Source organism: Nannobrachium achirus (genome assembly GCF_963921795.1).
Source record: "Nannobrachium achirus genome assembly, chromosome: 2".
NCBI lineage: Eukaryota > Metazoa > Chordata > Actinopteri > Myctophiformes > Myctophidae > Nannobrachium > Nannobrachium achirus.
Window position 1 is genome coordinate 54,107,553 of NC_137811.1, and position 25,344 is coordinate 54,132,896.

The following is a 25,344-nucleotide window of genomic DNA, read 5'->3' on the forward strand; positions in this document are numbered from 1 at the left end:
ATTTTACACACACACTCCTTGCCTGCCAAACTACAACCTCCAAGGACCCCCGGAGCCCCAGGGACCCCCAGGTCCCTGGGGGACCCCCAGATGTAAAAAATGACCAAATGTGCAAAAATGACCAAATGACCACCCCAACGGGGCTGCTCACGGGGAATTCCCGGGGACCACCGACTCCTGGTGCTCCAGAACGGATGCAAAAGTGGTGGCGCCCCCAGTGGAGGACCCCCTGCCACTGCAGCGCACATAAAATGCCGTAACTCGGGCTAGGAGCGTCCGGGAGAGCCGGGGCCGGTACCTATTCGTCCGCCAAGGCAACGCGGAGACCCCACCCCTCATTTCTCACATGGCCCTATTCTAGCGCCACCTTCAGGCCGATTTTTAAAACACATTTTTGGACACTGCTCCTACAGTTTTTGCCCTGAAATCACGAATATCACTACACAGCATGTCTACACTCCTGTCATCAACATGGATCAGGAAGATTTGGGAAAAACACATTTTTGCCCTATTTGTGGAGATAAGCCACCAACGGTCGCTTATCTCCCGATTAGGGAGTCTTACTGGTAGTAATCATTGCTGTATAGGGGGTCTGTTCAGTAACAGGAGTCTCCCTGTCTCTCCAGCTCTTTAATAAACAGAAAATACATTGTCAGGTGGACTACCAACTCTATCCAATCAGGAGAGAGTACCCATTTGTCAGCTTCAATCTCATAGTGATCCATTTCCAATTTTGTGTCATCATCACTTCCAATTTCACTTGTCATTGCGACCGTAGGTCGCATTTACTACCAAAACCTCCACGGGCTGTCTGTGCGTCAGTCAGTGAGTCCGTCACACTTTTGCCCTGCTCATATCTCCACAACCGTTGCCCCCATCCATGCCAAATTTTGCACACACACTCCTTGACTGCCAAACTACAACCTCCAAGGAGCCCCAGGGACCCCCAGGTCCCTGGGGGACCCCCAGATGTAAAAAATGACCAAATGTGCTCACACGTCACACGTCACACTTTTTCCCTGCTTATATCTCCGCACCCGTTGACCCGATCCATGCCAGATTTTACACACACACTCCTTGCCTGCCAAACTACAAGATTTGGGACAAACACATTTTTGCCCTATTTGTGGAGATAAGCCACCTACGGTCGCTTATCTCCCGATTAGGGAGTCTTACTGGTATTTATCCTGTATCCTGAGTCCTCTCTCCCGATCGAATCTAACAATCCGCAAGCTCACATTCCTCACAATGCATCGCTTTCCACAGTGTTGTGAGCTTTAGATCGTCTATTTTCAATATACATTTTACAACACTGATTTGCAACAAAGTATAAATGAATGCTTTCATATCTAACATTTCTCTTTAGAAAAAAATAAACGAATAAAAAATAAGTTCATCATGTGTACTATTATTTAAAAAAAATATATTACACATGGAACTGGATTTAGCAAATATAATGACTATCAAACATAATTTTCGGAATGTCTGAGTGAGTGTCTGTCACAGCGTTTCTCCTCAGTGGCTGGAGCAATTGATCTGAAATCGCATCACCATAAGCATATGAGGGTGGGTGACGTGACGTAACGTTTTTGCTGTCCTCGGTGTCAAACATGTATAAATAAAAAATATATTTGTCAAAAACCTTCTGAATATTGTGCAGGACCTTAAGCTTTATGTGAACTTACTCAAGATTAAAACATTTCATTCCTCATTTCTTCAGAATCTTCAACCAAACATGGCAAAACTCATATGGTGTGACTGTCCTGACCTTGTTTCTCAAAGTGGGAACTTGAATAAAACTAAGAAAAAGAATTGCTAAAAATCATTTGAAAATGAATTTAGGCTAAAAAAAATGTCTATTTTGAGCCTATATCTTTTCAAAGTCAAAGCATAATGTTTTCAGTCATTTCTGATCAAAAACATTTTGTCCCCCAACCCAAAATCATTTGGTGTGACACTAGTTTGGAAAAATTAAACAGGCAATTATTTGGACACCTATTGGCTAGAGAGGTCCTTCTTCTGTAAGGCTATTCAGCACTCCCAGCACAACTGCAAGACAGGTGTCTGAGGTGAGTTATGATTTTAACATTTTCATGAAATGCCATCTTGTTGAAACGTTGACAAACTCACCATTCTGGATGTCTTTTGGTGTGACACCTTTTCTTTAAAAAAAGCTTAAGTTATTTGAAGTTTTGGTCATATTTCCATGTAGATCTAGGCTGCTTTGTTATAGCTAGCATGCTGTTAGCATGCTAATGTGTACATAGTAGCCTCAAGGTAAACCTAAATGGAGAAAACAGTAATATGGTGTGACACTTAATCATATGGTGTGACATGTCTGCTTGTCACACCATATGACTTGACTGTCACACCATATGATTTATACTGTATTTAACTACAGATATAACAACAAATAACAAAGTTCCATGTTTCTTTTGTACATTTAAACATTTGTTTTAAACATTTTTACATAAAATGTAATTTAGCTTCATTCAGTGATACTTCAAATTCATCAGACAGAGCAGAAACCCCTTCACAGAAACCTTAACATATTGTTTCAATCTAAACAATATTTTCTCTTTGTCTTAAACTATACATTCCATTTTCTTTTGTCAGCTGGAAAATGACAAGTGCTGAGAGAACGAGAAAGTACAGGGAGAAACTAAACAATGACCCAGCAAGGAGAGAGGAGCCAAAGGGGCGAGACTGCATTTTCTACGAAGAGCAGGAGGTTGTCTGTGGCATAGCAGAACCGCAACAAGGCAGCCGGTTTGCTACCCTCACCAAATACGACTGGCTGATGTACAATACAGTCTAAATGTATAATCTAATCTGATCTAATACTTGTGTACTTTCACTCACTGGACTGGACAGTGGACAGTGTTAAGGTAGGACCCGAGACAAAACTAGCGAAAATAGCTGATCTACAAGCTCTCAACACGTTGTGCTGCGAGAGCTTGTAGATCAGCTATTTTCGGAGTTGCGCAACCCAGCACTCTTTAGCTAGTGGAGATGTGGTGTAATGTCATGATTCCTAATTACATTTGTTCAACACAAAAAAATGCTGTGTTCAAGTTCAGGAGACTTCGGAAAAAAGCAATTTACCTGAATGCTGAGTTCTGTTTCCACTAATTGGTGTTAATAAAATGTTGCCTTCAATGCCTTGGCTCCAAGTGTGGCTATGCGCCTTATTGTCCCTTTAGGATCCTTCTGCCGTGGGCCGGCAGAAGACTTAGGTGTGCGTAGCATTCCTGTGCACATCCTCATCATCCATCTACTACTACAATTCTTTCTTATCCCATGTTAAAGCCCTACAATAATATCCTGTTCAGAAATATTAAGGCCATGTTATCCTGGGTAATTGTTTAATCAATCAGTAAAGTTCAGTACTCACTAATAGGTAGGTTAAAACACAGTTTGCTTTGACACATGAAGATATGATCATACGGTGTGACACTAAATCATTTGGTGTGACATTCCAAATAGTGAGAAATCATACCTTTATTAATGATTAAACCAAAAAAATGTTTATGGATTACATAGAGAATATTATCAGGAAGAGTCACAAATATTTGTGTAATTTTAGAGAAAGTTTTGACAGAATACATTTAAAATATGTTGTAAGATCATGAACATGGGCCTCACACAGAGTGTCGATTATGAAAAAAATATACAGATATAATTAATTTTCAAAAAACTATAGTGGATCACTGGTTAGTTATGATAAAGGACTTTGATAAAGTGAGTAACTTAAGAAAGATGTACTCCATTTTCATTTTATGAACAATTATTTTCATGTCACACCATATGACGATTTTAGGCACAAGTACAACAAACTGCTGAATAAAGTCTGATTCCAATAAAATATCTAAAAACAAAATGTATTTCCATAAGGTTGAGAGTGAGTAGAACAAAAGTAAATAACTTTTATGCCTGCAATTTAAAGTTTTTTTAAAAACACATTTTTTGGGGCGTCACGTCACTGACCCATGAACACACCTGACATAACTGTGAAGCCCGTTTGTCACTTTCACAAATCGTTTGCTGTATATTAGCATTTTTATGGTGTATCTACTATCTATTCTGCATCTAGCATGAGGCTTATCTATTCTGCATCTAGCATGAGGCAACATGTTTAACCATCTGTGTGTGTGTGTGTGTGTGTGTGTGTGTGTGTGGGGGGGGGGGGGGGGGGGGGGGGGGGGCTCTTACAGATGTTGTCCAAAAATCATGCAGATCGGTATACAGTAAACGAAACGGGTATTTCTTACATTGATGCTCCTACATATTATCATGCAAGCACCAGTTAAAGTTACTTTCCATCCCTCATATACTGTGTGCAGTGCACATCCCATAACCCACACACTGCACATCATTTCAGAGCTCATATCTTTGAACGGGTAAGGGCTAGTTAGCTGCTATTTCTTTGAAAATGTAAGCACATTTTACAACATGGAAACGATTGTGACGATTAGGCGATTATGTAATAATTGTGATTGTGTCTATGAGACAAACAGTACCAGACCACACAACCTGGTCCTTTAAAGCTGTGAGATCCCCTGGCCAATTCACAGTTTATAATGATGTAGATTTGCTATATCGTCTGTCCAAAACTGTTACTTTTTAGGATTCAAATTCAAAAATAGCAAAAGTACTAAATCTAAAGCTCAAAACACTTTGCTTAGAACTGCGTTTCAAGCTTGCAATCTGCTACTTTTATTTAGTGGGATGATGTAGTATGATCAAGAAGGGCATTCATTTATGAAAAAACACAAAAAGATGAAATATAGCGATACAAGGTTTCTGCTAAACCTTCTGGGCCCTACTTGATCATACTACAGTGTCACACAAAAGCATTAAAAGTAGCAGACACACAAGCGTTTCCAACTTGTAGATCTGCTACTTTAGCAATTTTTGAATTTGATTTGAATCTTAAAAAGTTACAGTTTTGGACATAATGAGGTTTCCACCCGACAGAGAGGATATTGTTGTTGCCGGGCGGAAACCTCGTATCTTCAAGTTTAAAATGTTTTTTGGTAAATTAAAGGTATAGAGTAAGTGATTTCACTTAAGTTTCGGTTTCAGTTTTCATGTAGGTGACAGGCGGGGGCCTTCCTCCAATCATGATCAAGTGGGGGCGGGCCTTGGTGCACGTAAGCCCTCCCCCACTTCGACCATGATTGGAAGAAGGCCCCACTCTATCCTGATTGGAGGAAAACTTATCACCCAAACAGTTTTTAAACTGCTTTTTTCTCCTCACAGGGGATAAGGCTGAAGTCCAAATATGGACCAAACACTCTATAGTAACTAGTACTATCAGAACATAGACCCATTTTGTTATTATTTGAATTCAGTGAAATCACTTACCATACCTTTAAAGCCCTACTCCATACAAAAGTGTCACACAAAAGTAGCCTCGCATCGGCGTTGTGTGCTTGTAGATCTGCTATTTTTACTATTTTAAATTTTTTTTTTTTTTTTTTCAAATAATAACGAAAAAAGCAAGGTTTTGGATATACAACCCGACAACAACGATATAAAGGTCAATTCTGGAGCACTCGTGGTGGGTGGGTGCCGGGGTGGTCCTCGGACCTCGTACGTTGAGAAGCAGTGATCTGTACCTTTTCCAGTGTTGTGACAAGTGGCCTGTCTCTCTCTGCACAGAAGCACGTTGTGTTTCCCTGATCATAATGCTATCAGTGATCTCCAGCCATCTCCGCCTGCATTCACACCTCGCCGCAACTAAATAACCTTCCCTTTGCTCTCCACTTCAATTAAAACCCCCTCTCTGTGCAACCCAGCCTGCCTGCGCTCAACAAAGAAATGTGCCTATGGATATATCCACAGTGCAGTCAATCTGTAGTGAATCCTTCTGATGACTATTACTCCTGCGTGTGTGTGCGTGCCTGCGCGTGTGTGTGTGTGTGTGTGTGTGTGTACCTGTTTTACTATACTTGTGGGGGCCAAATGTCCCCACAGGTATACAGTAGTAGAAGACATTGTGAGGACAATTGTCCTGGTACTCACATGAAGAGAAATGGTTGGATTTATTGTATAATCGGGTCAAATATATTCAAATATTTCACCAAAAATAGCAGATCTACAAGCTTGCACTCGTGCCACACTGTGAGCTTGTAAATCTATATCTATTTTTTTTATAGTTAAAGCATAAAATAATGGTTAAAGTGGTTCCAGGCCTAAATGGTTGTTTAATGGTATTTCTTTAGAGGTATGCCTGATTTCGTACTCTTGTTGCATGCCGGTGTCGTGCACCAAAAATAGCAGATCTATAAACCCATAATAATCATCAAACAAATCACAAAATTGCTGTCCTAATAGGTTGAGTCCTCACAGTGTGTGTGTGTGTGTGTGTGTGTGTGTGTGTGTGTGTGTGTGTGTGTGTGTGTGTGTGTGTGTGTGTGTGTGTGTGTGTGTGTGTGTGTTTGAGTGCTGCTTGTGTGTGTGTGAGTGTGTGTGTGTGTGTGTGTGTGTGTGTGTGTGTGTGTGTGTGTGTGTGTGTGTGTGTGTGTTGTGCGCGCACACCCTGACACTCAGTCATCTTGATATTGTCACACTGCCTCCTATCTCTTTAGAATACTAAGTGTGACTACAGCACACTCTCCTCTCCTCTCCTCTCCTCTCCTCTCCTGCTCCCCTCACCTTCTTCTCCCGCCTTTTCCTTGCATCTTTTCCATCCTTCCTTCGTTCCTCTCTCGCTCTCTGTCCTGCTCTCCTGTTGTCTTCCTCGGGTGTGACTTACCATCCTCTCTCCTCTCTCTCCTCCTAACCTGGCTTTGTTTCCACACATAGATAGGAAAGCCTGGTTGGCGATAGGGCCTTTCTGTGTGGAGTTTGCATGTTCTCCCTGTGTCCCTCAGGGTAGATGCCCTCACAAAAACATGCAGTAGTCCTGGTTTCTATACTACCTCCCTCTAGCCAGCCAGGTGCTCCCCAATTCCCCTGGCGCGGCAGGGGGAGAGCGGAAACCAGGACTACAGGTTAGGTAGTTGGCAATGGGTGAGAAAATGGGTTGCAAAACCGTGGGATAAAAATATTAATAAAAAAAATGGGGGGGGGGAACCCATTGGTTCCCGGTAGTGGGTTTACGGTTAGCACTACATTGTTTTTGTCCCCCCAATCAACTGGTCAGTCGCACTACGAGTTAGAATACAATATGGTTAGAGGCCTACCAAACAATTATTATACCAAATGAAACGAAACTTAGCAATGTTTAAATGTGGGGAATCATTTTGGATGTGCACCAGTGCTCTTGAGTTCCACCGTTGGCTGTAGACCAGATCAGAAAACTGAAAAAGGAATTGATCACAGGCTAACCCTCCTCCTATATTATTATTGTAGTAGGAAGTTGGCAGTGCCTTTATCTGTCCATGACAAAGTTTAGTATTTCTACTTTGTTTCGTTACTTTAAAGGACAACTTTAGTTTTTTACAACAAGGGTTCATATTTTAGAGATTGTTATTAGAGAAAAGAAAATATGAGTGTTAAAATGTTTTTATTTACTGCTTTCTATCGTTTTAGCCTTTTTAGTATTTTGATTTCAGTGGTTGGGGGCATGCGTACAAGTGGCTAAATATTTATTTTTAGACACAATAAGCTTACAATTTCTTTGTTACTATTTACACCAGCCCCCATAAGTCACATCTGCCCATGAAAGATTGCGGTGCATCTTGGGAATGGGCTTATTGTGTCTAAAATACACATTTTGCCATATTTTGCATGCATGCCCCCATGCAAATCAAAATCGCTAAAACGATAGAAAGTAAATGAAAACATTTTAACACTCATCTTTTCTTATCTCTAATGACTATCTAAATTCTAAAATATGAACCCTTTTTGTAAAAAAACTAAAAACAAAGTTGTCCTTTAAGTATATTTTCATGTAAATACTTTTACTCAAGTAACTTTTTAAATTTAAGGACATTCACTTAACTATTATTATAATTATTTTACACTGTGTATTTTACACTATACCTTTACTTCCACCACTGCTTATTTCCAGGGCTGTTACAAATGTACAGCACAAAAGATGAATTGTTATACAAATAATTGCATTGAACAATGTACAGACTTAAATATTGGCATAATTTTCATAATTGTACGCTTTGTTTGTGGGTCTGAAGGAGAGAGGGGACATGCAGTGGAACAGTGAGGATGCCAGGAGCAGAGGTGCAGAAGGTGAAGGAGTTTAACTGTCCAAAGTAATGGGGAGTGTGGACTGTGGAAGAGAGTGCAGCCAGGGTGGAATGGATGGAGGGAAGTGTCAGGAGTGATTTGTGACAGAAGGGTGCCAGCAAGAGGGAGAGGGAAGATGTATGAGACGGTAGTGAGAGCAGCCATGCTGTACGGCAAACGGTGGCACAGACGAAAAGACAGGAGGCGGAGTTGGAGGTGGCAGGATTGAAGATGCTACCATTTTCATTAGGAGTGACTAGGATTGACAGGATCAGAAATGACTACATTAGAGCAGTGGTTCTCAACCTTTTCAGGCCGCGACCCCCAAAATAATCATAATTGACCTGGGGACCCCCGACCAAAGCTCTTAAAAATAAAGCGTAAGTGAACGGCGGCACCAGCAACAGCTAGAAATATTAGAAACCTTGGCGGCCGTTGTGTTAAAAAAAGACGCAAAGAACAGAAGCAGAACTGCTGCTTTTGATGCTTTTGTGTGACACTGTAGTACGATCAAGTATGGCGTTCATTACGAAGAAAAAAAATATACAGAACCTTAAAATAAACTATTTCCTCTCGTCCCTCCTGGTGCAGCTGGTGGTGCGTTGGCTGGAACACGACTGTCGCTACCAGTACACTGAGGACCTGCTGCAGCACGTCCGCTACGGCCTGATGGACGTCCCCACCCTGCACCACCTGGCCCACACCCACCCCCTGCTCCAGGTTAGTACTGCACCACCTGGCCCACACCCACCCCCTGCTCCAGGTTAGTACTGTACCACCCTGCACCACCTGGCCCACACCCACCCTCTGCTCCAGGTTAGTACTGTACCACCTGCACCACCAGGCCCACACCCACCCTCTGCTCCAGGTTAGCACATACACAGCCATTTACAATATGCTTGTGCGCCTATACTGCCAGGAATATTATTAATTTCCAAGTTATCAGTAGCCGATCCCAGCAATGATAATATAATTGCAGAATGTAGTACACGTACTATCCACTAGAGTGTGCCCAACGATAAGGTCTTGCAGTCTGCACTCAGCCTGGACAGCATTGTGCCCCATAATGGCTTCCTATGGAGCCGCCATTTTGGCTCCCGGTCCGCCGAACGGGAGCCATCCTGGAGCGAGTGCACGTCGTGCACACACCATATACACTCGTTTTTGATCCTGAGTGACCACTCTGTCAGCCTGCCATTTTTTTCCGAATGAAAATCCGTCTACATATGGTAAAGTTTGATAAGAAAAACGTCAGCTTTCAATGCTATGGAAAGGCCCATGCTTTGTTATGGCCGAACGACTTCCGGGTTACGTCATCGATGATGTCATTTCCAGCGCATTTTTGTAGCTTAAGCTTATATGAACCTAGAATGGTCATTTATGGCTCAAAAAATGTCAAAAAAATACCAAAATAATCAGAAAATGATCCCCAAGGCGACGTTTGGCGATCTGGCACGGTTTGGCGTCCTCAAAATGGCGATGGAAGGCGATTTGGCTAAGAATGAGTTAGTACTGAACCACCTGCACCACCAGGCCCACACCCACCCTCTGCTCCAGGTTAGTATACTGTACCACCTGCACCACCTGGCCCACACCCACCCTCTGCTCCAGGTTAGTACTGAACCACCTGCACCACCTGGCCCACACCCACCCTCTGCTCCAGGTTAGTATACTGTACCACCTGCACCACCTGGCCCACACCCACCCTCTGCTCCAGGTTAGTATACTGTACCACCTGCACCACCTGGCCCACACCCACCCACTGCTCCAGGTTAGTACTGTACCACCCTGCACCACCTGGCCCACACCCACCCCCTGCTCCAGGTTAGTACTGCACCACCTGGCCCACACCCACCCCCTGCTCCAGGTTAGTACTGCACCACCTGGCCCACACCCACCCCCTGCTCCAGGTTAGTAGTAATACCTCCTGCACCACCAGGCCCACACCCACCCTCTGCTCCAGGTTAGTAGTAGTACCACCTGCACCACCTGGCCCACACCCACCCCCTGCTCCAGGTTAGTACTGAACCACCTGCACCACCTGGCCCACACCCACCCCCTGCTCCAGGTTAGTATACTGTACCACCTGCACCACCAGGCCCACACCCACCCTCTGCTCCAGGTTAGTAGTAGTACCACCTGCACCACCTGGCCCACACCCACCCCCTGCTCCAGGTTAGTAGTAGTACCACCTGCACCACCAGGCCCACACCCACCCTCTGCTCCAGGTTAGTAGTAGTACCACCTGCACCACCTAGTATCACCCTGCACCACCTGGCCCATACGCACCCCCAATGCTCCAGTTCATTAGTTTATATTATAGTTTTGTTTCATTTATAATTTTGACTTTGTTTTCAATTTACTTTTAATTCATTTTTGGAGATTTCTTTCGACAGCAATATGTCTTGTCAATTGGAGTTTTTGCTACTTGGTTTATTATTTACCTCTACCAAACTCTCTCCCCCTGGGGTCCAGTCTACTTGGTTTATCATTGACCTCTACCAACCTCTCAGTCCAGCCCCAGCGCAGCCTCCCTGGTGGAGGAGGCTCTGGACTACCACCACGCCACCTTCGCCCAGCCGCTGCAGCAGTCCGCCCGCACCCGGCCCCGCTACCAGTCCCTCACCCTCTACATCTCCGGCGGGCGCAAGCGCGAGACGAGCCGCGTGCGTGAGCTGCGCTACTTCAACCCGGCGGCGCCCGCGCAGCAGGACCAGCACAGCGTGCGCGGCGTGGCGCCCAGCGGCGGCTCCAACTGGAGCGAGCTGGCGCCCATGCCGGCCGGGCGCAGCCACCACTGCGTGGCCGTCATGGGGAACTTCCTGTTCGTGGCGGGCGGCGAGGCGGAGCACGCCACCACCGGGAGGACGTGCGCCGTCAGGACGGCCTGCAGGTATGCTAGTGGTGGGAAAACTACTTTTTCTACTTAAAGGCCGGCTGACATGGCCAAAACAGCTAATTAAGGCTATCAAATTAGCATAATTGTTTAATGATGTCATGTACCCCCATGTTAAATTACCCAATCAAATTAATTTATTGTAGTTACTGTACTGAAAGTAGTACTTTCTGTACAGTAACTGCAATAAATTAATTTGATTGGCTATTATGGGGGGAGGGGCGGAGTTGAGCAGCGAGCATTATCTTGTGAAACAACCCCAACATAACTGTGCGAGGAGGAGAAATGCGACAATTCATAAACCGAATTTTAAAACAAGCAGTTCTAGGGGTAAAAATGTTATAGAATCTGCTATAGAATCCACCCTAACCACGTACAAAGTACAAGTCTTCTACCAAAAAGGTGTCAGAGATTAGAACGAGGGTCCAGCGATCTCCTCCTCGGCAGCTCTGAGCCCTTTTTAGCAGCCATCTCTGTCCTGCTGTCTTCACCGGAGCACACCGGAGGACTGAAGTCCGTGGCTCATACAGTCTGTGTGTGTAGCCTATGTGCGTGTGTGTGTGCGCGCGTGTGTGTGTGTTAGCTCTCGAAAATAGCCGTGCGGTGCGGCGCTACAAGCTAACAACAACACATCACGTTGTGCACGGCACCGCACGACAGACGAAGTATACATTCACTACTAACTGATACGGCCCCGCCTCCTTTTCAGACTGTTTGGAGAAAGACCACGTGACCTACTGTATCATAATGTTAAACCTCTGGGCGTATCAGCAGATCTTTAAGTAAAAGTAGCAATACTGCAACGTAGAAATACTCTGTTATGACTACAAGTCTGGGATTCAAAATGTGCTTAAATAAAAGTGCAAAAGTATTGGCATCAAAATGTACTAAAAAGCTAAAGTATACTCATTATGCAGAATGTCCCATTTCAAGTTTTCAAATGTATAAAAGTCTTTTGAAAATAGATGCGACGCATTGCGAGCTTGTAGATCGGCTATTTTCAAATGGCTGAAATGTATAGAGGGCTGAAGTGGTTAATTAATGTATGTTTTATAATATTAATCAGAATCTACAAACTAGTAACTCAAGTTTTAAAATAATTGTAGTGGAGTAAAAGCACAATATTTGAATCCGAGATGTAATGGAGTAGAAAGAATATTGGAAATTTGAAATACTCAAGTACAAATGACTAAAATTTGTACTTAAGTACAGTACGGAGGACTTCACCACTTTACAACCTGTCTTAATAGGTCCTCACTTACCGGTATGTTCATAATAAACTAGACCAGGTCAACCTGGTTGTGCCAGACCCCCTGTCTGTCATCATCATTTATGACATCATGCCTTTTGTAGGCATGTCATCATCATGTCATCATCATATATACCCTTTATATAGAAAAGGGACAGACCGACATTTGCTTATGTAGGCCTACCCATTTCATGGGTCTGGCAAATAGCACCATTTTTTTCTACTCAGTCTGGGTCTCATAGGAGAGCTGTCAAATCTTTCCACCGGTGACATCATCGTTTGACAGATCTTTTTTAAACAAAATTTTTGAAAAAAAATAATATATATATATATATATATATATATATACATATATATATATATATATATATATATATATATATGTTACAGTATGTTTGGGTAACTCAGGACGTTCATTGTAAGAGCGCTTGTTTTGTCGTTCACCACACACTAATCACCACCAGATGGCGACGACAGCCATTCACTAGTGCAGGCGCTGACGTCACTCGTTTGCGACTCTCTTTCTTTATTTACTAGCCTAGCTCGGCGGTGTTTAGCCATTAGCTTAGCCATTAGCTTAGCCATTAGCTTACTATGAGCGTTTATCGTGGGCTTGCCCAGGCCTTACGGCCTGGGCATAAATATAACGATTGCATTCACCACGGCTTCGTAACTCGCGCGGCGCTCCGCCGGCCGCGCGGCCCTGGCCCGCTCTTCGCGGCCACTCGCGCCTGCGGCGCTCGGGGGCGAAGAGCAGGACCAAGGTCCGCTGGCCTTCGCGCCGCTTGCAATGTCGTGGACAATCGAGCGGCTCCGCCTGGAGGACGTTGTGGCGACCGCTTGTTCCGCCCCGTGCCGCACCACGAGTGCTCCGTTTCTCGACCGTACTGTTTCTCTAACAAACCGTGACATATATATTATCACGAGAACAATGGCTTCCACTTAGGGGCTGTTAAGTATGACATCATTTTGTAGGCAGAGGAGAATTTCTGCCCCCAGTTTCCGTGAATCTTTTTACTATTTTTACTATTTACACATTTTTCTTCTCTTTGTTGTTGAAAGGAAAGTGTTAGAATTATACTTTAGTCGTTATTTTTGTCTCGGATCTGTTGAAATAGCGAGGGACAGAAAATGCTCTGGGGGCAGAGTTCTCCTCTGCCTACAAAATGATGTCACGGCTTAAAAGCCCCGGTGGAAGGATTTGACCCACCCACAGCTCTCCTATGAGACCCAGACTGAGTAGAAGAAAATTGTGATATTTTATCATGAACATTAGTGAGGACCTATTATATGAAGATTGGTTGAAAAGTGGTGAAGTCCTCCTTTAAGTAAATGTACTTGGCTACTTTCCCCCACTGCAGGTACGACCCCCGGGGCGACCGCTGGACGGAGCTGGCCCCCATGAAGGCCTGCAGGGAACACTTTGTCCTGGGCCCGCTGGGACAGTACCTGTACGCCGTGGGCGGGCGCAACGAGCTGCGGCAGGTGCTGCCCTCCGTGGAGCGCTACTGTCCCAAGAGGAACAAGTGGACGTTCGTCCAGTCGTTTGACCGCTCGCTGTCCTGCCACGCTGGCTGTGTGGCTGACGACCTGCTCTGGATATCAGGTACTGGACGGACGGATGGATGGATGGATGGATGGGTGGGTGGATGGATGGATGGATGGATGGATGGATGGATGGATGGATGGATGGATGGGGCCGTGGAGGCAGCATGCGCTCACTGCACGCACAATCATGCATGATCCTATAGCAGGGGTCTTCAACGTTTTCAGGCCAAGGACCCCTTAGTTGAGAGAGAGATGAAGCAGGGACCCCCACAACCTGTTCATAGATTTATAGTTTCATTGTTTGACAGCACAATCGTCAGTGAATTTTGGATTCATGTCAATTTGTGTTTTCAGATATTTAACCACTTGAACCGTCAATACTTAATATACTTGACCTTTCACTCTGTACTTAGTCTGCTCTTTTTCCCCTCTGCACCAAATCTCTTTGCCGAAAATAGCCTACAAGCTCACAAGCTCACAACGCCTCGCAGCGCGAGCCGTTGTGCTTGTAGAACTGCTATTTTTGTAGATCTGCTATTTTTGGCTTAAGTTCTCAGAATATGGACACTAGTGTTCAAGTGGTTAATATGAAAAATTAGAAAAAAACCTTTCTATCACCCCCTAGGGGGTCCCTCACCCCCTGTTGAAGACCCATGTCCTAAAGCCTGATTTTGTTGCGTGCACCAGTGTCGCGTGCTGAAAATAGCAGATCTGCAAGCTGTGTGACCCTGCGTGCAACGAAGTAACTGTTAAATGTGGAATATTTTTGAAACCATTTATCCATACCATTTACAATTTATGGCAATGAGTGGCACCATTATCTAAACATCTATTTTCAGTATAAATCAGCCAATATTGTACTTGAACAAACAAGGTGTCTAGACTTACTGTATGTTTTGGGGGCAACGGTCAAGGATACCAGTGGCATGCTGGTGTACAAATGATTGCTTGTGTGCTTGTGTTTCGAGCTTGTGTGGATGTGCTACTTTTGAGATGCTGTAGTAGGATCAAGTAGGTAGGGCGTTTAATTTATGAAAAGACATATGGAGATAAGAGGTTACATTTCTCCCAGACAGCAATGAAATGTACTGCCTCTTTGAGTTGCAGGTGGAGTTACAAACACTGCACAGTACCAGAACAGGCTGATGGTGTATGACCCAGAACAGGTAACTATCCCTGCTCATTTAACTCTGACACATGCAACCAAAGCTGCTTCTGCATCCATTCATCAATCTAAAATTCATCTGAAGGAGGTAAAAAAAAAGGAAAAAAAAGAAAAAAGTCAATGAAATATGAATAAAATAATTGAATTTGAGGTTAAATGCAAAAGCTAGGGGGGTGTGGCAATTAAAATGAAAGTAGCAATTTCTGTTGTGAACATATGGATGTACGTACTGTACTACACTACAGTATACTGTGTGTATGCATGTATACAAACATGCATACACATTGGGGATGGGACCATATGAAAATGTCATATCACGATTATTGTGACAAAATAAATCACGATTTACGATATTATCGCGATAATCAACATCATTATCCTGAGGCAGAACATTTGCCAAAAAATAGACGATCTACAAGCTCACAACGCGTCGATAGAGTGAAAAAAGTACCTTTTTACCAATTATAGAGGGTTTAAATGGTGAATTGATCCCAGTGCATGACGGAGGACGATTTCACGATAAATTAAATCTCCACGATACGATTATCGTGAGTGTTTTTATTTTATCACGATTAACGATAATATCGCTTATCGTCCCATCCCTAATACACATACGCCGTATGCCCACGTGCATTTGCGTGTGTGAGTGAGTGAGTGTGAAAAAAACAAGAGTTGGAGACAGACAGACAGAGAGAAAAGACCGATAGAGAGAGAGAGAGAGAGAGTCTCATTTGTATTCACCATGAATCTACTTTCACCTGCCAGTGCAACGCCATCCCCCCACCCACTCTACCCTCAACAGATGGCCACCCGTCAGCTAACCACACACACATGCACGCGCACGTACGCATGTACTTTCTCTGCCTCAATCAAATACACTTTCACACACTGCCATACACACAAACATTCCCGCAAATGCATGCATGCACGTATGCACACGTTCGCACTGCCGCTCACACACGTACTCTCTCTCTCTCTCTCGCTCTCTCTCCCTCTCTCTCACGTGCACACAGTAAGCTTCAGCAGGCTTGGGCCAGTGTGCAGCAAGGGTTCCTCGGTGTAAAAGCGGAGAGGCTGAAACATATGATTAGAAGTGGAGGAGGGAAGTCATTAGTAGAAACCAGAGAGGCCCCAGTGTCACATTATTTATCTAGCACTGAGCATACATCAATTACCCATGCATGGATATATGCTAAAATATTAATGTTGCTATTCAACCACCCAACCCATCCTCTCTCTCTCTCTCTAACCTGCTCCATCTCTGCAATCTCTCCATCACACTCATAACGGCTAGCTCACGCTCCGGGACGAGGATTGTTCACCGTTATAGATTTCGATCACTGTATTGATCCTGCTTATCCATTCTGATTCCCTTATCGATCCCACAATAGGTCCTTTATATAGCCTATTTTATACATTTCTATTCAGAAATATGGCACAGAGCATTCCACATTCCAATGTCATAAGAATAACATGATCTTTCTTTCTTTTTTTCCTCTTTCTATTATTGGTAGGCTAGATGTTGGCACATAACTGCTAATCTCTTAAACTGTTTTTTTAATTTTATTTCCGCAGACAATCAAAGGTAGAGCATGTTGGCTTCACCTGATGTGTACTGTAACATTGAAGCAATATGGTGGTCAAACCTAAATGTGTAAACAGATCTATGTCACATTGCAACTTGGAAAAAACTAGCTTAGCTTGTAGATCTGCTATCTTTTGACAGATGTTCTGCCCCAGGATAATGGATGTTGGGGATATTTTGATTTTCGCAATAATATCGTAAATCGCAATTGTTTTGGTCATAATAATCGTGACATGACATTTACACATCGTCCCATCCCTGGTTTGTTCTAACTGGGAACAAAGTTGACCTCTCTCTGTCTGTCCATCAGAACCAGTGGCTGGCGCGCAGTCCCATGCTGCAGAGGCGAGTGTACCACGTGATGGCGGCGGTGAGGAGGCGGCTGTACGTGCTGGGCGGCAACGACCTGGACTTCAACAACGACCGCGTGCTGGTGCGCCACATCGACTCCTACGACATGGACCTGGACCAGTGGACGCGCTGCACCTTCAGCTTGCTCACCGGTGGGGCAGCACGCACATACAAACACGCATACACGCGCACACGTACACTCACACACATTGGCATTACGGTATACATTGCCAAGACCTATGATGACGTTGACACTTTATGAGCTTGAAGATAAGTAACTTTGGTACTATAAACTTCTTTTGCACTTTCACCCAACTACTACATTTTGAATACAGGCCTTTACTTCGTCACTGTCGGGTGGAACACCTCACATGTCTAAAACTGTCACTTTTTAGGATTCAAAGTCAAAAGTTGTCAAAACACGTCGCTTCACACCACGTTTAGAGCTTATGCAACTTTTGATACTTTTGTGTAACGCTGCAGTATGGTCAAGTAGGGCGTTAATTTTCAAAAATACAAAAAAATAAGGTTTCTGCCTGACAGCGACGACTTGCTACCTAGTGTTGTTGTGTTGAAAAGAAATTGAACTTCTTCCACCACTGGGAAACAAAAGGAGAGAGACCGTGCTTCTCCAAACACTGTTTACCTCCATTTATCTGTGGCTCTCCCAGGGGACACATGGAGCCATACGTTCAGAGATTCCCCCCCGCATGGCACACAGTGAATCATGGCTGTCATTCTGTGCTCCCCAGGTCAGAATGAGTCTGGAGTGGCGGTGCATGATGACAGGATCTATGTGGTGGGTGGATACTCCATTTGGACCAACGAGCCTCTGGCATGTATGCAGGTGAGAGGGATGGATGTGTGGCTTTAACGGTTGGTTCTTTATAAGGGCCTTGACAGCTTGACTGCTGTACTTGTTTTATTGATGATGGAGGGAGGGCTGTGATACATAAAGCAGTGCTTCTCAAACATGTTTGTGCTTAGGACCCGCTAAATTGATCCTGTATTTGGCTGCGGACTCCCTGTAACAGAGAGAGGTCCTCAGTTACCAATTTTTGCACATTATAAACGGCACAATGGCACTTTGCAGATGTGCTGTTTATTACCGCTATTTTCCTGCAAATGTCCTGCAAATGCATTTTTCTACCCCGGTTTATTTCCCTGTTTTGCTTTTCGAATTTTTATGGAGAACAGAGCTTATTTTTTGCAGAAACTTGCAAAGATAGCTGATCTACAATCTAAATTTTCGGTGTGTTTAGAGTTGCTAAGGATATTGTACAAATTGTTGTAGTATAATCAACGGTGGTGTATTTCAGGGAGTTTTAACATATTTGTATAATGTGAGGGTTAATGTTATTGTTATATATATATATGTGGCGGAGAGAGTCGCAGCCCCAGCCTGAAGCCTCAAAAGTCTAGTATCTGCTCTCATTCCATAGGGATATCCCTTTGGAGTGATGGTTAAGATATTGGACTTTCACGCGGGAGACCTGGGTTTGAAGCTGGGTGGGGAGGTTCGGATCACCTCCGTTACATATATATTTATGTATTTGTATTAATTGTTAATCTACCCCTTGACATGGTGGAATCCAAACCAATTGCCTTAGCTGAGTATAAAAAGCTGCCAGCAACAAACAGATTGAGTTGGTGGTAGGATGAAGAAAATGGCTGATGTTTTGTTGTGTGTGTGTGTGTGTGTGTGTGTGTGTGCATGTGTGTAGGTGCTGGATGTGAGTAAAGAGGGGCAGGAGGAGGTGTTCTATGGACCCACGCTGCCGTTCGCCTCCAACGGGATAGCCACGTGTTTCCTCCCCGCGCCCTACTTCACCTGTCCCAACCTGCAGAGCCTACAAGTACCCCACCACAGGATAGGAGCTGTTTAAATCACCTGTACCCGACCTGCAGAGCCTACAAGTACCCCACCACCGGATAGGAGCTGTTTAAATCACCTGTACCCGACCTGCAGAGCCTACAAGTACCCCACCACAGGAAAGAAGCTGTTTAAATCACCTGTACCCGACCTGCAGAACTACAAGTTCCCACCACAGGATAGGAGCTGTTTAAATCACCTGTACCCGACCTGCAGAACTACAAGTTCCCACCACAGGATAGGAGCTGTTTAAAATGAAAGGGCGTCCCGCAAAACCTTTTCAGCGCAAAATCCTTGAAACCCAGGATCTAAAGTCACCAAAAAAAAAATACATTATGAATTAACTCAAGTCCTATAGTGAAAATAGCTGATCTACAAGGTCACAAAGCGTCGCAATATCTCAAAAAGGTTTTATGGAATTGTTCTCTGAAGTTCCTATATTTTAAATGGCTCCTAAAACATGAATAGAAAAGCAGAGAATGGTTCACTGTCTGGAACCAGCCCTTTCCCTTTTTGAGCCTCACCCTTTTTGTTCAACTATGACCCTGTTTTCATAGTCATTATTTTAAGCTCAAAATGGAAAATATTATGTACCAAATCACTATAATTACTGTGATTCCCAACATGTGGGCCATCAGTATATTGCAAGTGTATCTCCAAATAATTAGGAAAACGCTATGATTTTATTGATAATATAACATTCATATTTAAAAACAATTACAATTAAACAATTATCGTTTTCTTTAACATCTTGACATTTTTATATTGTGATACTGATGAATTAACCTGACTTGCGTCAGATGGTGGCAGTAGTGCGTAGGCTACCGCCCTACTTTACCATCTGAGATCTCTCGGGGGGGAGTTGATAACGCTCGTAAAGCCCCGGGCCGGACCAATCAGCGGCAGCTACGGGCGGGCTCTGAGCGGCTCTGAGCCAATAGAGTCTGATTGCAGACCACGTGGATGCAGACAGGCCAATATGAGTGGTTGGAGTTGGCACTCCCAGACTGTGATAGAGAGACGGCCACATCCAATCACCTGCTAAAAAATTTGAAAAAATGGCCCGCCCCTTACATCGAGTCTGCCCGAGAGGTCCCAGATCATGGTAAATCAGAGCGGTATGCAGCCAGGCATACGCACTGCTGCCATTATCTGGCGCAGTCAGGTTACTGATGAATAGGAATTAAAGAAGACTATTCTGTGTCAGTGCCACTGATCCAAGATGGAACACAATCGACTGATTGATCATTACCAGGCACGTGCACACATAGACATCAAAGGAGGCTTGAGCCCCTACCCTTTTACCTGTCTGTAAAAAGTGCTCCAGAGGTCTCCAGACCATGAATTCAGTTTTTACTATGGTGACAGAAATGCCCTCTTTCCATGTCATGAAGGCAGCGTTCAAGAGAATTGCCTTGTCCAAACTCTCCTGAACTTGAATGCAGCATCTTATGTTGAAAGAATTGCCCTCTCTGTGTAGAAATCCAGTCTCCAGTAGCTCACAATGCGTTGCGCTTGTGAGCTTGGAGGTCTGCTATTTTCAATATTTTCACCAAAAGTCCCTTTTAGAAATTTCAGCGCCTGCCTCTCTAACATTCTCTGCACGACCCTGATCATTACAATACACATGCTCTGAGCATACACACGGCCCACCCATCTGACCACTTAACACCATTTTCAGAAAATGCTTTGGAACGGTTTGGAAATGTTTTGGAATTTGAGCTTTCAACTGCATTGACCACTTCAACCCGTTGGTGACTGACAAAGGTTCATAGCACTTACTCCAGGCCTTGCACTTTGTAAGTTGCTCTCTAAGATAAGAGCGTCTGCTAAATGCCTAACATTGTAAATAGCTCTGCCAGACTCTAGAGGACTGGGGGGGGGACAGTTTCATTGCAGTCCAATCCAATAACAGTGTCTTAATTTTCCTGATCTTACTTGTGTACAAGAACAGCCATGTTTTACTAGTCTACATGTTTCTACAAGAAACCCAGCAACCAAGCCATACCTGCCTCACCCCCAAGGAACTGAGCAACTATCTGATGTCTAATGAAGACCCTCTAAATGAAGATAAAAGCCTGAAGGGAGATCATTAAAAACCTGCTGGAAGTGTAAAGACACTAAAGGCCCAGTGTTAATGATTGAAGAGAGGTTGTCCTGATCTATTGGAGACAAGCAGAGAAATATCACACCATACCGTCTCTGACGGGTGGAAACCTCATAAGTTCAAAAAGTGTTACTTTCGAGGATTCAAATAAAAAAAAAACGGCATAAGTAACATTTCGAGCTTGCGGATCGGCTACTACTACACTAAAAGTTGGAATAAATAGATAAATGTTTCTGCCTAACAGAAATCATACTCGACAGAAGCCAGACTGCTCGACTGAAGGGCCGTTCGCACCAAGCACCATAACTATGACTATAAGGATAATTCAGTGTCCTTAAACACTGACACTGAAGGACAGGGACGTCACAAGGGGGGGAAAAGTGGGACTGAGTTACTAGGGCCCAAGGTGGAGGGGCCTTCATTATTTTATACTTTAGCTATTGAAAAATAGCAGATATATACAAGCTCACATCGTGGCACCGAGTGCGGCGCTGCGAGCTTGTAGATCTGCTATTTTTGAAAAGTTGTGAAAATGCAAATCTGTATTTTTAAGCAAACATTTTGTAACTCAAATGTTGCTTCTTAAAACAGGCTTCTTAAAACAGTTTTTTCAAAAAACCTCAGAAGGATTTGAAATTATTCAAAGACTAATTTTCAAAATTTCAAAAATAGCTCGCAGCACGGCACTGGGTGCCGCGCAGTGAATCCTTATACCCAGGATTTGGTGAGACAGCCCTGAAAGAATACATTTCTGTAAACAATGACACCAGTCCAGCTGTATCATCCCCATCCCTTCTACAGTATGTTCCCCATATCGTTGCAGTCGTACAGAAACCTCGTATCTCCATAACTTTTTGTGTTTTTTTCCCCCTGTAAATTAACACCCTACTTGATACAAGCCTCACACAAAAAGCATCAAAAGCGATGCATTTTGAAGCTTGTAGATCTGCTACTTTTCCATTTGAATCCTGATAAGTAACAGTTTTGGACATACAGTATGAGGTTTCCACCCAACAGAGCTGACATTATAGATAGTCCGACTCTTGATTATAAGGAGGTGAGAAAGTTATACCTTGAGGTCTCCAATAATAACAACTTTCTGGGGGGGGCGACTCATGAGACTGATTGCATCCCACAATGTAATTCGGATGGCTGTCGATGTTTCTGTCGTTCATAAAAATCGCTCTGAAAGTGATCCAAACTATATTGTGTACGACTACCCACAGTCGTTAGAGTTGTGGAGTGGCGATACACTTCAGTTAGAATGATTTTTAAAATGACAAAGTTGTTATATTATTATTGTTATATTGTGCTTGCTGCGAATGGTGCTCAACTATACATACAGGAGTGGAATAGCTCCCATGTTTTATATTTTATACTACAGGTACCCTTCTACACTGTATCGGTACTGTAAGGTACGTAAGCAGTCAGTTACTTTGTGATGCCTCATGTCAACGGACCACATCTTCTACTTCAAACCTGTACATATCGCTGCTGTTGGATGAAAATCTGATATTGCAAAAAAAAAAAAAAAAGGGTTTCTTATTGTTTCTTTGTAGTTAGTAAGTTCAACTGAATCAATTAACAAAGAATAAGTAGCAATGACGATGGATAGTTTGTATTTGTTTTGTTTTCTATCAAGCTCAGGACCTAAGACTGTTAAAACTATTGTCTGGTCGGTTATCATTCAGAACATATCCACTGAACCCTCCAGACCAGGGATCTTCAACAGGGGGTCCGGGACCCCTAGGGGGTCCTCAGAGTTACTACAGGGGGGCCACCAAATCTTTGTGTGATAGAAACCTTTTTTTCTCCTTTTTTATATCAACCACTTGAACCCTGGAGTCCATATTCTGAGAACTTTAGCCAAAAAATAGCAGATCTACAAGCAGATCAGCTATTTTTTGCAAAGAGGTTTTGTAGAGGGATAAAAGGGCAGACCAAGTACAGAGTGAAAGGACAAGGTGGTTCAAGTGGTTAAATATCTGGAAACACAAATTGACATGAACCCAAAACACACTGATGATCGTTGCTGTCAAACAATGAAACTATATGGAATCTATCAAATGGTTGTGGGGGTCCCTGCTTCATCTCTCTCTCAACTAAGGGGTCCTCGGCCTGAAAACGTTGAAGACCCCTGGTCTAAGCTATATAAACCACTACAACATGCTGATTGTCTGTCCACCCCCCACCCCAGAGGATCCCCAGTAGGGATGGGGCGTTAATATTGTTTATCGTGATAAAAAACACTCACAATAATCGAATCGCGGAGATTTAAATTTACTGTGAAATTATCCTCCGTCATGCACTGGGATCAATTCACCTTTTATTTGCATAGCTGCCTATCTGGTACCACTTAAACCCTCTACAATTGGTAAAACGGACCTGGAAATAACGTACTTGATACATCTTTTTTTCACTTCTACCAAATCTCTTTGCCAAAAAATCTACAATCTACAAGCAATTTTTTGGCAAATGTTCCACCCCAGGATAATGGATGTGGGGATATTTTGATTATCGCAATAATATCGTAAATCACAATTTCTTTGGTAACAATAATCGTGATATGAAATGTTCATATCATCCCATCCCTAATCCCCAGATACATTTGTTAATACAGCATCACGATCGTTTCAACCACTTTATCCATTACACACTACACAGCGTGTCACTTTGTGCCGCCACTGCGAGCTTGAACATCTGCTATTTTGGGGGAATATGGCACTTTCCTAATTCCCCCAAAAGCATAAAGTGAATGGAAGAAAAGTGTGCACACCTCATCTTTGCAGAATAAATGTGTATATATACAAACAAATGGCTACAGACTGGATTACATTTCCTTGTGGTTTTAGTAGTCTACTAGTCACGACGGTAGGCTGAAGGAAGCCAGGTCAATACTATCATCAATAATTGATGATAGTAATGAACTGGCTTCCTTATTTAACCATCAATCTATTACTAATTATTAGTAATAGATGGTTGAATACAAACGTGAAAGCATCACGTCCACAGCCTGTGTTCTGAGTAGGGATGGGACGATAGTATATATAGTAAACTATTATCGTTTATCGTGATAAAAAACACTCACGATAACAGTATCGTGGAGATAACACTTTTCGTGATATCGTCCTCCGACATGCACTGTGATCAATTCACCTTTGATTTGCCGAGCTGCATATCCGGTACCACTTAAACCCTCTATAATTGGTAAAAGGTACTTATAATATTCATACTTGATACAGTGAATTTTTTTCACTCTATCAAATCTCTTTGCCAAAAATAGCCGATCTACAAGCTCACAGCGCGTCGCGTTGCGAGCTTGTAGATCTGATATTTTTTGGCAAATGTTCCGCCCCAGGATAATGCATTTTGATTATCGCGATATCGTAAATCGTGATTTTTTTGGGTCACAATAATCGTGATATGTAATGTTCATATCGTCCCATCCCTAGTTCTGAGGCAGAGTTTTCAAAGCACACCCAGCGCTGTTGAAAAGCAGTGTAATACAAGCAGACAGCTCCGTGGAGTGGGATGAGAGCCAGAAGATGACTATCAATGACACAAAATGGGTGCTGGTGATTGTGGGAGACAGGACTGTGAGACATGCTGTGATTGGCTGTGAACTGGAGAGAGCTGGGTTGCAGGAGATTGCCATGACTTACGAAGCCACAGACAGAAATCGTCGCCGTCGGGTGGAAAACCTTGTATGTCCAAAACTGTTACTACAGAGAAAAAGAAGACAAATCTGTGTTCTAACGAATCCAGTTATTTGGTCACAAGCACTTATGAACAACTTTTAGTTTCACTTGTCGATTGGCTATTTTTTTTTTTACTTACTTTCGTTTTTGAAAGAGCTTGTAGACCGGCTATTTTTTGCTACTCTCAAGTGACACTCTTTTACAATGAAGGATTCATTTACGAAAAAAAAGAATGAGTTGAAATATGGACATAGTATTACGTACAAGGTATCTCCTGGTCAGAAACAAAATGAACCAACAGTTTGTAGCAGCGATCCTTAATTTTCTTTTGGTTGATTAAACTCTGAGCTCGTCTGTGACAGTCACATCTAAAACTCAGAATGACAAGTAGACAGACCGAACACCACAGCATCTCATTACTGTATGTTTTAAGAAACCGTATTCGTATCAAATGTATTTCTATGAAACTGACAAAAGAAAAAGCCTGTGAGTAGTGTGAAATAAAATATGTTTTCTCAACACAATGATCTCAGTGCATCTGTACAAATATCACACGTTTTCCCTGCTACATCATGTACAATAAATATTGCGATGAATGTGCCTTTTTGAAAAAAATCCATTTGGAAGTCAGCAAAATACAAAAGCCACCTGTGAACCTATCACCAGAAAGGTGCATGTA

The 25,344-nt window shown here is 43.2% G+C and overlaps 1 protein-coding gene across 2 annotated transcripts in view; it reads left to right on the top strand.

Moving 5' to 3' along the window:
• Positions 1-18,912, top strand: part of klhl32 (kelch-like family member 32) — a 62,280-nt gene extending 43,368 nt beyond the window's left edge. For both annotated transcript variants that reach the window (XM_080754202.1, XM_080754203.1), the window contains 7 exons: positions 8,785-8,913; positions 10,707-11,086; positions 13,700-13,944; positions 14,994-15,052; positions 16,947-17,139; positions 17,740-17,834; positions 18,712-18,912. In XM_080754202.1, coding sequence (XP_080610328.1) covers positions 8,785-8,913; positions 10,707-11,086; positions 13,700-13,944; positions 14,994-15,052; positions 16,947-17,139; positions 17,740-17,834; positions 18,712-18,873 — 1,263 coding nt within the window. In that variant the 3' untranslated portion in view covers positions 18,874-18,912. The remainder of the gene's footprint in view (positions 1-8,784; positions 8,914-10,706; positions 11,087-13,699; positions 13,945-14,993; positions 15,053-16,946; positions 17,140-17,739; positions 17,835-18,711) is intronic.
• Positions 18,913-25,344: the final 6,432 nt, after the last annotated feature.